General features: G+C 36.1%; 2 protein-coding genes across 2 annotated transcripts; both read right to left on the bottom strand.

The window, feature by feature from the left end:
* Positions 1-521: 521 nt before the first annotated feature.
* LOC138879178 (uncharacterized) lies at positions 522-1,070 on the bottom strand. The gene is made up of 2 exons (XM_070158772.1): positions 878-1,070; positions 522-775 (listed from the first exon to the last, which is right to left on the bottom strand). The coding sequence occupies exons 1-2, from the start codon at positions 1,068-1,070 to the stop codon at positions 522-524; spliced, it is 447 nt and encodes a 148-aa protein (XP_070014873.1).
* Positions 1,071-10,043: 8,973 nt separating this feature from the next.
* LOC104224517 (heavy metal-associated isoprenylated plant protein 30-like) lies at positions 10,044-12,906 on the bottom strand. Its single transcript, XM_009776199.2, has 3 exons — positions 12,754-12,906; positions 11,713-11,788; positions 10,044-10,420 (listed from the first exon to the last, which is right to left on the bottom strand). The coding sequence occupies exons 1-3, from the start codon at positions 12,781-12,783 to the stop codon at positions 10,098-10,100; spliced, it is 429 nt and encodes a 142-aa protein (XP_009774501.2). The 5' UTR covers positions 12,784-12,906; the 3' UTR covers positions 10,044-10,097.
* Positions 12,907-14,118: the final 1,212 nt, after the last annotated feature.

The following is a 14,118-nucleotide window of genomic DNA, read 5'->3' on the forward strand; positions in this document are numbered from 1 at the left end:
TGCGCTCGCCGTCTATATTTCTCAAATCTTTTCATAGGCACTGGCATAAACTCAACACCCTTTTCCATCAATGATGTTGCAGCTGCAGACCTTTCAACAAACCTCTCCACCATCTGCTTGAACGACAACTGCACCATGGCTGTGACAAGCAATCCTCTTGCAGACTTCAATAACCCGTTGAAAGACTCTGACACATTTGTAGTCAGAGTTCCCCATCGTCTGCCACCATCCGCATGCAACGTCCACTTTTCAGGGTCATGTCGCATTAACCAACGATAGGTTGCCTCGTCTTCTTGCCTGATATATTCCATGTGCATCCAGAATTTATGTTGTTGGTGGTCTGTTGTTGTCATCCACATCAAATCATGGAGATCCTTGTTGGGATATGCCTTCTGAAAATTAGCTTTAAAGTGCCTAACACAGTAACGATGATAGGCATAAGGTTCTTGCTATGCAGGCAAGTTCTCCATAGAACTTAAGATACCACTGTGCCGATCGGATATTAGACAAATACCGGAACGCTATTTCACAATGTACTCTTTCAAGTGGTTCAAAAATAGCATCCACGTCTCTTGGCTTTCATTGGCACAAATAGCAAAAGCTAGAGGAAATATCTGTCCATTAGCATCTACTGTCACGGCTATCAACAGTTTGATATCGTACTTTCCATAGACATGAGTGTCGTCTATGGATATTAAGGGCTGACAATGCTTTAAACCATCAACTGCTGGTTTAAACGCCCAGAAAACGTAATTGAACATATATTCTAGTTTACCTGGAATATGCTCAAGCTTTCATTCAACAACCGTCCTGAGGTTAAACTGCTGCAGTGCAGCCATGTACCTAGGGAGATCTGCAAATGACTTATCCCAGTTACCATAGACTATTTCAAATGCTCTTTTCCGCCCGAGATATGCCTTTATTTTAGTAATTGTATGGCCATGTTCCTGGTGGACTGCTGTAATGTACTCTTTGATTTTATACCTTATGGTTGCTTCGATGTGTGGAATAAGAACAAGAGAAATCAAGTCAATATCCAAGTTGAAATGATTCCCGTTGAATGTGTCCATTTCGCATGTATGGGTGGGAATGTATTTACCCACTTTCCACAGACATGTCTTCTTCTTCATCGCACGCAACATCCAATGACATGGCCAAAACCACCTGCGACAAACAACCTTGTATACAACCGGACTTGACTCCCATACCGTCATCTCATGACACTCTTTTACGTTGTGAATTTTACAAGCCATGCTTAGGCGCGCTTTATCAGGAAAAAGCATGCCCTTTACCAGCACTGTTGGTATAGACTCATCTCACATTGCTGTCCGAATTTCATCAAAATCCCTTGTTAGAGCTTCCACATCCGGCATGTTTGGCAAGTTATCAATGTAAGGAACCTCCCTTGAATGAAACGGCACTTGGGACTCATGCACTCTTCGTCTAGGGGGGTGGAGCATACTCTCTCGTCAAATCAGGTCCTTCCTTCTCATCCTCCTCATCACCATCCTCACGATGAAAGGGTGTATTATCTCCAGATTCATCAGCATTATTGTCGTAATCATTGTTCTCTTCCTCACTCTGTGCATCTGCCAGATCCCAATTTAATACATCATCTTCGGGCAATTGAGTGAGTACATTTGCTTCAATTTGCTCGTTTTCACTGCACAATCAACAAATTAATAAGATGCTAAATTTACAAAATACTTTTCATATAGTCGTATCACTTCACTTACAAGTCGTAATGTGATGAAATTTCATGATGGATATTTTCATGTAGGTGATAGCTCCTGGATGGACCACTTTGATCCAACACACCAAAACTATGCTCGGGTTCATTATTTATAAAACTCATATCCGGCTTGTACCCCCTGTTAAATATATGAGCGTTAATACAAATTGAATACAACAAAATTGTACATCGTACCACAAAGGAAAATTGAAGCTTACCACTCGTCTTGTGAATTATGTAAAGCAGGTGGGGATAAGTTTAAATCAAGGAAAACTCTTTCATCGGGAACATGTCCAGCAAAAACTCCTCCAGAATAGCCAGTCGATGACTGGGGGTTATCCGGAACATGTCTGGCCACCTCATTGTTTGGAACATCTTCGACCTTGACGTACATATCCAACATATTTATTACAAGATATTCCTGATATTCATCCGGAGTCCTCAGAAAATCCCTCAAAGTTTCATCATCGTAGATGTTTAACTCCGAGTAAAAAGCAGCCCCTTGCGGAGTGACGGAATACGGATATCTTCCAGTTACTTTAAGTATCACCGAACGTTTCCTCTTTCCCATTTTTTTGCATAACAACGATATCAATTTATCATACTCTAGTGTAAGTGGTAATTTAACATGACCCTGTGGAGATAAACTATACCTCACAAAGTTATTCTCCGTCACAACCTCACTCCCCCAATATAATGAAACTCTTATTCTACGCTCTTCAGACATTGCGAAAAAAATGCTTCAGAGTTTAACAATAAGAAAATATTGAAGAGAATTAGAATTGTATGTGAACGATTTTTCCAAATACTCTGACCACTTTATATAGGAAATGGCTAGTCCGGGAGGTAGAAAATTTTGGATATATAGCGTTTTCTAAACACACGCTATACATTGAAATAATTGTGATTGTCAGTTCACTTATTGGTGGGGCCAAAATCAGAGGATATCGTTTTCTGTTTGTGCGCTATACATATAGCGTGTAAAAACAACACGCCATACTTAACGGCAGACGTTACCGTTAATATATAGCGTGTTGTTGTTGCACGCTATATATGAAAATGTCGTTTTTTTTAATACACTTATTTGTATGTTTTGAGTCCAAACACACTTTATTTAGGTTCCGGACTCCCATGGTCTAAAGCCTCATTTTTCCTTAATTAGTATATATTAATTTTCCTCTCCGACGATGAGAGTGTTCATTATCAGTTAAATTGTCCATGTCAGCTACTTATAAGTTTGGAGACCCATATTTTGTATGCTCGTATTTATGTTATATACACTGACAAAATATTATATAATTTAATTTGTTATAGCAGATCATTTATCGTTATTAAATAAAGATATTTGCGGTTGCCTTTTAAATGATCAAATTGTATAAATATTTTTTTATGGTAATTATTTTTTTATACCTATGGTATTCATGCCAGCTTGCGAGCATTTCAACTAATTCAACGGGACATCTGCTATCTTCCACTAGGAATAGGTACCAGCAAGGGGAAGCTATGTGCGGCCAAGGGTGGTCAACTGAAATCTCTTGGGGATTTTAAGAAATAATGAGGCTTAAAATAGGTGAATGGAAAATGGAGGGAAATGAAATTTTAAGTTTCCCCTCTTGGCAAAGGGACATGGTCCCATATTGGAAGAGGAAGAGGTTTTTTATGGGTATATAAGCAATTGCTCTTCTTCTAACTCTTAAAGAGTTGAGAAGAAGGCAAGCCTCGCGTCGTCGTCATCGCTCGGCTCGGCTTCGATCGATTGATTGATTTTTTGGACCAAATTTATTTGTTAATAGTAAAATATTAACAGAAATATTATTAAATATTTATTTTAAAATTAAAATAAATATTATTCCATACAAATTTTCTGAGTTCTTCTCCTTTCTTCCGCATATTTTAACTTCAAAGAAAGCAACAGTAAGTGTGATTTGCTACCAAACTTTATGTTCGCTGAAACACTGGGGTTTGAAGTACCACTACACCAGTGTGTAATTCGTTCTATCCTGGGAGGAAATAATCTATCACCCTGGGTACTAGGAGGAGATTAAATTCCTTAAGGAAACACTGTGAATTCAGTTGGCTCGAATTGGTTTTTTATTTTGTTTATATTTCTGTTTATGTTATTTTATTTTCTCTAGAATTGTTTTACAATTACAGATTACTAACAAGCTTAAGAAATTTAATATATTTTATGTATTTGTGTTATACTCACTGTTTCTGGAGAGTAAAACCTTTGTGGTTTTGTACTCTATTGGAGATTAAAATCTACGTGATTTTAACGTTTGTGTCATTCTTTTATAGAAATGACAAATGACAACGGAAACCAAGCTGTTCTGATGGTAACTGCCAATTCCTCAACGAGCCGGACAACATCGGCAGCATTGGCACCGACGGAGAAACCCGAAAAATTTGTCGGGATTGATTTCAAGCGCTGGCAGCAAAAAATGTTCTTCTACTTGACTACTCTAAGTCTCCAGAAGTTCATCAAGGAAGATGTTCCTATGCTGTCCGATGAAACTCCGGAGACTGAACGCTTTCTCGTGATTGAGGCGTGGAAGCATTCAGATTTTTTGTGCAAGAATTATATTCTAAGCGGGCTGGAGGATGCTTTGTATAACATCTACAGTGGCATGAAAACGTCAAAAGAACTGTGGATTGCGCTTGAAAAGAAATACAAAACTGAAGATGTCGGGTTGAAGAAGTTCGTTGCTGCAAAGTTTTTGGACTACAAAATGGTAGATAGCAAGCCTAATATTACCCAAGTATAGGAATTGCAAGTGATTATTCACAATCTCCTTGCTGAAAGTATAAGTAGAATTAATACTAGTGTTGGTAGTATTAATTTTATTATGTTTACTAACAGAATTTTCATTGAAGGTCTTGTCATCAATGAAGCATTCCAAGTAACAACGATGATTGGGAAGTTGCCTCCATTGTGGAAGGACTTCAAAAATTATTTGAAACACAAACGCAAAGAGATGTCCCTTGAAGATCTCATTGTTCGGTTGAGAATCGAAGAGGACAATAAAGTTGTTGACTAGAGAAGCCGTAGAAACTCAACAATAATGGGAGCAAATATTGTTGAAGAGAACAAAAGGAGGAAGAAGGCTTCTGGACCGAAATACAACCCAAGCAAGAAACGGTTCAGTGGAAATTGCTACAACTGTGGAAAAGTCGGACACAAATCTACGGAGTGTCGTGCTCCGAAGAAAGACAAGAAGAAGGGTCAAGCAAACATGGTTGAAAAGCATGATGATGTTGATGACTTGTATGCCATGCTTTCCGAATGCAACTTGGTGGGAAATCCTAAATAGTGGTGGATTGATTATGGAGCCACTCGCCATGTTTGTGCTGTTAGAGAAGCTTTTGCTACTTATGCTCCTGTTGGACCCGATGAGACGCTTTTTATGGGAAATTCTGCAGAGGCCAAGATTGAAGGATGTGGGAAGATATTTCTCAAAATGACTTCCAACAAAGTGGTGATGTTGAACAACGTCCTTCATGTTCCCGAGATTAGGAAGAATTTAGTCTCTGCTGGAATTCTTGTTAAGAATGGTTTTAAATGTGTATTTGTATCCGATAAGGTCGTAATAAGTAAGAACGAGATATTTGTAGGAAAAGGTTACCTCACCGAGGGCCTTTTCAAGCTGAATGTAATGGTTGTTGAAAATAATAACAAAATTTCAGCTTCGTCTTACTTACTTGAGTCAAATGAATTATGGCATGTACGTTTGGGTCATGTCAATTATAAAACCTTGCGAAAAATGATTAATTTGAAAGTATTGCCTAAGTTTGAATGCGACAAATTAAAATGTCAAGTATGTGTGGAATCTAAGTATGCTAAATATCCTTATAAGTCAGTTGAAAGGAATTCAAATCCTTTAGACTTAATTCACACAGATATTTGTGACATGAAGTCAATACCATCTCGCGGTGGAAAGAAGTATTTCATAACCTTTATTTGATTGTAGTACTCGATATTGCTATGTTTACTTACTAATTAGTAAAGATGAAGCAATAGACGCATTCAAGCAATACAAAAATGAAGTTGAAACACAACTTAACAAGAAAATCAGAATGATAAGAAGTGATAAGGGTGGTGAATATGAATCTCCTTTTGAACAAATATGTTTAGAATATATAATTCATCAAATAACATCCCCTTACACTCCTCAATCCAATGAGATTGCGGAAAGAAAGAATCGTTCATTAAAGGAGATGATGAACGCATTGTTGATAAGTTCTGGTTTGCCACAGAACTTGTGGGGGGAAGACATTCTTATGACTAACCGAATACTAAATCGAGTACCCCATAGCAAAACACAATCCATTCCATATGAAAAATGGAAATTAAGGAAGCCCAACGTAAATTATTTTAAGGTGTGGGGGTTTTTGGCAAAAGTGCAAGTTCATAAACCCAAAATGGTAAAAATAGGACCAAAAACCGTTGATTGTGTTTTCATAAGATATGCGACCAATAGTAAAGCATATCGATTTCTGGTTCATAAATCAGAAAATACTGACATTCATAATAACACGGTTATAGAATCAGATAATGCTGAGTTCTTTGAAAATATATATCCGTATAAAAAGGAATGTGAGTCGATTGGTAAAGTATCTAGATGACCTCGAAAAGAAACAAAAGAAAGTACATTTAATCAGGAGGATCCAAGACGGAGTAAAAGTCAAAGAACGCCTACTTCATTTGGACCAGATTTTGTGACTTTCTTATTAGAGCATGAGCCTCAAACATTTAAAGAAGCCATGTCTTCTTCGGAATCATTGTTTTGGAAAGAGGAAGTCAATAGTGAAATAGAATCCATATTGAACAACCATACATGGGAATTGGTTGATCTTTCTCCTGGAAATAAATCGTTGGGTTCTAAATGGATCTTTAAGAAAAAAATGAAAGATGATGGAACTATTGACAAATATAAGGCAAGACTTATGGTCAAAGGGTATAGACAACGAAAAGGTCTTGACTATTTTGATACATATTCTCCAGTTACAAGAATTACATCCATACAAACGTTAGTAGCGTTAGCTGCAGTTATGGTCTTGAAATTCATCAAATGGATGTTAAGACGGCCTTCTTACATGGAGAATTGGAGGAATAAATCTACATGGAACAACCTGAAGGGTTTGTGGTTCCAGGTAAAGAAAAGAAGGTATGTAGACTTGTTAATCCCCTTTATGGACTAAAACAAGCACCCAAACAATGACCAAACAATGTTGTCAAATGGTTTTAAAATAAATGAATGTGATAAATGTGTGTACATTAAAAATGTTCCAAATCACATAGTCATTGTTTGCTTATATGTGGATGATATGCTGATACTGAGTAATGACATTGCCAACATAAATGCTACTAAGCGTATGCTAACTAGCAAGTTGGATATGAAGGACTTGAGAGTTGCTGATTTAATTTTGGGGATTGAGATCCATAAGACTCCTCAAGGTCTAGCATTGTCATAATCTCATTATATTAAGACAGTACTTGAAAAATTCAAGCACTTAGGGTTTAAAATTGCAAAGACTCCAATTGACGTGAATCTTGCATTAGCAAAGAACAAAGGCCAAAACATATCACAATTGGATTATGCTCGTGTGTTGGGATGCTTAATGTACATCATGAATTGTACACGACCAAATATAGCCTGTGTTATAAGTAAATTGAGTCGATATACGAGTAATCCAGGTCAATCTCATTGGATGGCAATGAAATGAGTTTTGGGATATTTAGAACATACCCAGGGCTTTGCTTTGCACTGCAGTAAATATCCTGCAGTGATTGAGGGATACTGTGATGCAAGTTGGATCACCAGTTCAACTGATTCGAAGTCCACAAGTGGATATATATTCACTATTGGTGGAGTAGTGGTATCTTGGAAGTCGTCCAAACAAACTTGTATTGCTCGCTCTACAATGGAGGCTGAATTCATAGCCTTAGATAAAGCCGGTGAAGAAGCTGAATGGCTCCTAAATTTCTTGGAAGACATTCCATTTTGGCCCAAGCCGTTGACACCAATATGCATACATTGTGATAGTCAAGCGGTAATTGGAAGGGTTGGGAGCGTTATGTATAACGGTAAATCTCGTCATATACGATGAAGACATAAAACCATTAGGCAATTACTCTCTAGAGAAATTATCACGATTGACTATGTAAAGTCAAGTGATAATGTGTCGGATCCACTTACAAAAGGCCTAACTAGAGAGGTAGTTGAAAAATCATCAAGGGGAATGTGACTATGGCCGAGAACAAGTCATAGTGGCGGAAAATCTACCTAGAAGACTAGAGATCCCAAGATCTAGGTTCAAGGAGATCAAACAAAGTCCTTAATGACAGTTCAACATTGTCAACTAAACTTTTGGTCCATTCTCGTGATGAGGCAATGTTCAAGTACCAAGGATAAAGCATTAAGGCTTTTTAATGATTTCTAAATTTGATACAGGGTATATCAAATAGTGTACCTACGGGATGACACGTTTAGGAATCACCTATGTAAGTGTGAAGTGTTAGTCGCTTCAAGGAGAACTTTGTAAGGCCAGTTCTCTATGCACTTATGAAACCAGACGGTATTCATGGCTGAAACGAACACAACAATGAGAACCAAAGACGGTTAAGGGTTGATTGTGTGACTTATGGTTGTCTAGGTATACACCAAAGTTTGGGGTTCAAAAATATCAAATCTACCGATTGACCGAGTATATCCGACATAAGTTCACTACGGAAAGTTCAAAGGAAAACCTACTTATCCAGATGCAATTAATCCTAGATTGCGAATCACACAGTTTTTCCATGCATATTTCCGTGATATAGCCATTCCCCATTCATGTGGGGGATTGTTGGAGATTTTAAGAATAATGAGGCTTAAAATAGGGTGAATGGAAAATGGAGGGAAATGAAATTTTTAAATGAAATTTTAAGTCCCCCCCCCCGGCAAAGGGACATTGTCCCATATTGAAAGAGGAAGAGGTTTTTATGGGTATATAAGAAATTGCTCTTCTTCTAGCTCTTAAAGAGTTGAAGAGAAGGCAAGCCTCGCGTCGTCGTCGCTCGCTCGGCTCGGTTTCGGCTTCAGCTTCGGTCAAATATTTGATTGATTAATTTTTTGGACCAAATTTATTTGTTAATAGTAAAATATTAACAGAAATGTTATTAAATATTTGTTTTAGTAACAGAATATTAATATTAAAATAAATATTAATATTAAATCCAATCCGTTTTTCAGTTGTGTAACCGAAAATTAAACTACCCTTCAATTTTTCCTCTTTATTTTCCCTCTTTATTGTTGAGTAAATAGTCATTTATGTTATGACATTTATGATATGACCGTTTTGCATAAACAACCATTGTGAAGAGTTGCACCTCTTCAGATTTCAGCCCAACTTTGGCTATAAATACAAGTCTACTCTCTCAGAATTTCCATACGAATTTTCTGAGTTCTTCTCCTTTCTTCTGCATATTTTAACTTCAAAGAAGGCAACAGTAAGTGTGATTTGCTACCGAACTTTGTGTTCGCTGAAACACTGAGGATTTGAAGTACCACTACACCAGTGTGTAATTCGTTCTATCCTGAGAGGAAATAATCCATAACCTTAGGTACTAGGAAGGGATTAAATTCCTTAAGGAAACATTGTGAATTCAGTGAGCTCGAATTGGTTTTTTATTTCGTTTACATTTCTGTTTATGTTATTTTATTTTCTCCAGAATTATTTTACAAATACAGATTACTAACAAAATCTTTTGCCGAGAAATGTAAAATATTACTCCCTCCATTCCAAAAAGAATGACCCATTTCTGAATTTGGAAATAATTTAGCTTAAACTTACAATTCTACCCTTAATGAGAAGCTTTTATAACCACACAAATATTCTGGGCCTCTTTTTGACTTGTTTAGGACCACAAATTCCAAAAGTCTTCATTTTTTCTTAAACTCCGTGTCCAGTCAAACAGTTCACATAAATTGGAACGGAGGGAGTACTTGTTATTGATAAAAAAACTGACTTTGAACACCCTTGCATAGCCAACTAGCAAGGAGTACTCAAATTTTATATGCCCTTATTGAATTTTTTAGCTTCGCCACTAATATCAGGTAGCTCTATCCATCGTAATTGTATAGAGGCGCATAAATTCTAAACAAACAAAATCCAAGAGAATTAAAAACCATGTCACCAACGAGTAAGTCTCTTTGGTATTCCAATAATATTATACTATAATCTTGCATGATCATGATTCATATATGATGATTTCTAGAGCCAAGGTGGCAACATCTGGGATGATGACATAATACACAGATTACACGCATAATTTACTAATCCACATAAAATTAATTAAGATTATAAGATACATAATTCTTATACATCACATGAGAGAACAGGAATAGACATTATCATCATTAAACAAGTTGCTAACTTTGTCATCTCCTCGTTGACTAACAGGTAAAGTGCCATGCTTTTCAGTGGCATTATAGCCATGCCTCCAGTAATTGTAGCTCTCTTTGTACTCTATCGTTGTATCTTTGAAATAGTTATTTGAAGATGTGAAATACAAGGGTGGATTTGGATATGGCCAGAATTCTGCCCTCTTTCCTGTTCTTCTCACTGCCTTTAGCACCTTTTTCCGATCAATGTATCCCACCACTGTTACCTTCTCCATCTCTACGTCCACCTCCACCGAGTCTATCCCTATCGTTTGTACAATCACGTCACTTATTAGATAATTACACATAAATCTTTTGATAAGTATTAATTAGTCTTTGGTAAAAATAGTAACTATCCTACTATTATTGATAATGTAATAAAAATCCTTACGCTTCCCGTATATACTTAAAATCTTACGAAAAATAATATATGACGAAACATATATATATGACACAATTTTGTCACAAGATTGTGACGAAATTTCATCAATTCGATGAAGGCACAACCTTCTAAAATCAGATTATTTTGAAAATGGCTTTTCAAAAAAGTACTTTTAGTTATAAAAAGTTTGTGTATAACTAATTAATTTGAAAAGTACTTTTGAACCGTAGTTAATATTTGCGCAAGCTTTGAGTAAGTGCTTTTAAGTGTATTTTTCTCAAAACTTTTTTTGAAATTACTTTTTTTTTGCTTCTCAAAAAATTACTTTTGCTTCTACTCAAAAATATTTATTTTCTTTTAAAGCTTGGCCAAACACCTTAATTTTAAGTGGAAAAAAAAAATAACCGCTGATCAGGAAGAGAGAAAGGAAGAGGTTTTTTCTTTAGATAAAGCGGAAGCTCGTTCCTGGAAAGTACCTCCCAAAGGTTCTACCTTTTCTTGTGCGTTCGGGAATAAATAGAAAGTTTCTAAATGGGGACGAACCGAAAAACTCAGCTTTTCGGAGCGGACCAATCTTCCATGCCGCCCCCTCCCCCCCCCCCCTTACTCTCTACAAATTGAGATTTGGCCGTAGAAGGATCGAATTGTATCCGAAGAACAGGGGGAGCCAGCGGATTCGAATTCTGCTATGCCGGTGCGCAAAGCAAGCACGCAACGACTCTCATATCGAGAAAGGCTTTCCTTGAGTTTGAAATAAGGGGCAAGAAGCAAGGGCGTAGCAGCTGCGCGAAGTTGCTTACGATTGCAGTCAGGAAAGGGGAAAAAGTCTTTTTTTATTTTTGCTTTCATCGAATATGATCTACTACTCTTATTTGTTACTCGACCATTAACTTCTTCTTTAAAAAAAAAGGATTCCAACAACAAAGAAGGGGGGCCGGCCTCTTTTCCGTACCAATATTGACAAAAAAAAGTACTTTAGACCAAGAAAAAACTGGGCTAAACAGGTTATTAGTCCGTAGTATATTTGTAACAAAAATGAGGGTCCGTGAAAAATTTGTGACGGACATATGGATCAAGAATTCTTCCAATTAATTTTTTTTTCTATCAAGATAAATTCCAATGATATATAGCAATAATAACAATTTATGAATAAGCTGGTATATGGATTAATGCACCTCTAAGCTTGAGCATAGCGTCTTTGACGACTCTCTCGCAGCCTGGGCAACACATCCTTACTTTGAGTTCCACCGTCTGTAAAATAAATCAGGGTTTAATTAATAATTAAGAGCCTGAGGATTTTCTTTTGCTTTGTAACTACTTCACCTAGCTATATATACTTTTTGACCAAATGTGCAATTCATTGTCTTTGTTCGTTCCTTTTACTGTTTGGACTCTATTTTGTCGAACGTCAAGTACAATTTCTTTAGCCAATATTTAAGATAAACGATGAGAAAAGTTGGTGCGAAAAGATTAAAGTTAAAAACAAAAAATAAATTTAAAAAAGAAGAAGGAAGAGGAACACGGTCCAAATGCTAGTCATCCCATTAACATTTTCCCATTATATTGTGTTTCTCCTATGATATTCTAATTAACATGCATCTTTTACAATAACATAATTGGCTAGTAGAAAATCAGGTGAAATAATTTTCGGGCTGAACTAGCGAAAAGGTGGAGAAAATGATTTTTTTTTGTTGTTGTCGTTGTTGTTGAAAGTAATCTTGGGTATGCGTGAACAAAGTCTCACATAAAAAGCAAAAAAGAAAAATAAGTTATGCGTGAACAAAGTCCCACATAAAAAGCAAAAAAGAAAAATAAGTTACTTATAAGGAGTTGGATACTCATGTGAGGCCTTTTGGAAAAACTTTGCAGGCTTGGCACAAAGCGGGCAATATCACACCAAAGGGGAAAAAAAATCATAAATAGCTAGATTTACAATTGGTAATTAAAAAATAGTCACAATTTCAAAAGTGATCCAAATTTAGCCACTTTTTAAAGATAAAATATGAACAAAAATATCCTTAAACCCCAAAAAAATTCCACCATAATATGCTGGAATTCGAATTTTTTACATATGAGATTCGAGCATAATGTGCTAGAATTTCATAATGTGTTGGAGTTCAAATACTGACTAGCCCGTACTATTTTCCACCGGTGGTTTTTTTTGACCATTTTAGTCCAATAAGTAAAAGAAAAGATGAAAGGATTGAAAGTGAAACCTGCAAAGAAAGTGGTCGACCCCTAGGCATGTTGTTGTTAATGCTTTTATTGTTTGTCTTGGTAATGAATGAAGATGATGATAGTGAAAGAAAGAGTAATTTGTAAAGTGAAGTGAAAAGCGCAAAATAGTTTCTGAACTAGGTATTCCTTTCTAGCTGTATAGGTTGCTTGAGTATATATATTGACATATACATGTATAAAAAATGGCAATTCATTTGTGTAGAAGTATTCGTCGAAGAGAATTAAGGCATCTCTTCTGTAAGTTCCAATCTCTTGATTAGCACATCAATTAAGCAAACAAATGTTGTGCACTTGTCTGAAAATTGACAAGCCCTCCTCTTTTACTTTATCACATACTTTCCAATCGCTTATTTTAAAGAAACTGGGGTAAAGTGTAGTAATAACAACTTTTAAGATTGTTATTTTAAATTATATCCATAATTTACAATGTATTTATAGATTAGTCAATTCACCCAAATTTCAGGACTAAGTATCCTAAATTTTTGAGCTGCTAATTTGGAATTCAGAACTTAGTGTCCAAAATTTTTGAGCTGCAAATTTTGAAATTCAGGACTAAGTGTCCTGAATTTCTGAACTGCTAATTTAAAATTCAGGACATAAGATTCGAATTTCTAAACGCAATTTTCAAACTTTAGGACACGATGTCCTTAAGTTTGAATTTGAAGTTTAAACTTCAGGACGCCGTGTCCTGAAGAGCGAATTGACTAATCTTTAAATAAATTGTAAACTATTAATATATTTTAAACATCATGCTTAAAAGTTACATGATAATATTTCCACACGAAATTATGGGCTTATTTAATATTTTATATGTGGAACACAGCAAAGAAGCTTATGAATTAGTTAAGAGCCCTTTTAGGAAGGGAATGGCATCTGAAACTGATATAATATGTGGTGAATGAATGCTTGAAGCATGGGTCAACCAAATGGCTGCTGACACTTAAAAGTAAAAGGAATATGATCAGGTTTGGTGGGGATGGGCTTAAGGATGCGGGGGGTCGGGGGGGGGGGGGATGGATGCTGAGACTGGAAAGTAAAGAATATCAGGTCTCGTGTGGAAGGTGTATGGGCTTAAAGAAGTACAAAACGTATTTGATACAAAAGGAACATATCCTTTTCGCTTTCTGGTCATCATCGTGTTCTTTTCATGCCAATTGGCAAGCATGAACCATTATTAACCATTTTCAAAAGAATTAGGATTATATTCTAAATTCAAGACATATTAACTCAAAATTAATATTATGAGCTAATGTAATAAAATTATTTATTTCAATCCAATTTTATGAATTTAATTAAAAGTTCAATGTTTCGTGTTAGTCTATGTAGTTGCGCACTTGCGCTTC

This window comes from Nicotiana sylvestris, chromosome 10, assembly GCF_000393655.2.
Source record: "Nicotiana sylvestris chromosome 10, ASM39365v2, whole genome shotgun sequence".
Lineage (NCBI taxonomy): Eukaryota > Viridiplantae > Streptophyta > Magnoliopsida > Solanales > Solanaceae > Nicotiana > Nicotiana sylvestris.

Bases quoted from the DNA above. Each gene is read 5' to 3' on its own strand.
- LOC138879178 (XM_070158772.1), bottom strand. From the start codon at position 1,070: ATGGACACATTCAACGGGAATCATTTCAACTTGGATATTGACTTGATT. The intron at 776-877 runs GTAACTGGGATA...AGCATATTCCAG, and splicing joins AGCATTTGAAATAGTCTATG to GTAAACTAGAATATATGTTC.
- LOC104224517 (XM_009776199.2), bottom strand. From the start codon at position 12,783: ATGCCTAGGGGTCGACCACTTTCTTTGCAG. The intron at 11,789-12,753 runs GTTTCACTTTCA...TTTATTTTACAG, and splicing joins GTCGACCACTTTCTTTGCAG to ACGGTGGAACTCAAAGTAAG. The intron at 10,421-11,712 runs GTGCATTAATCC...TACAAACGATAG, and splicing joins CGCTATGCTCAAGCTTAGAG to GGATAGACTCGGTGGAGGTG.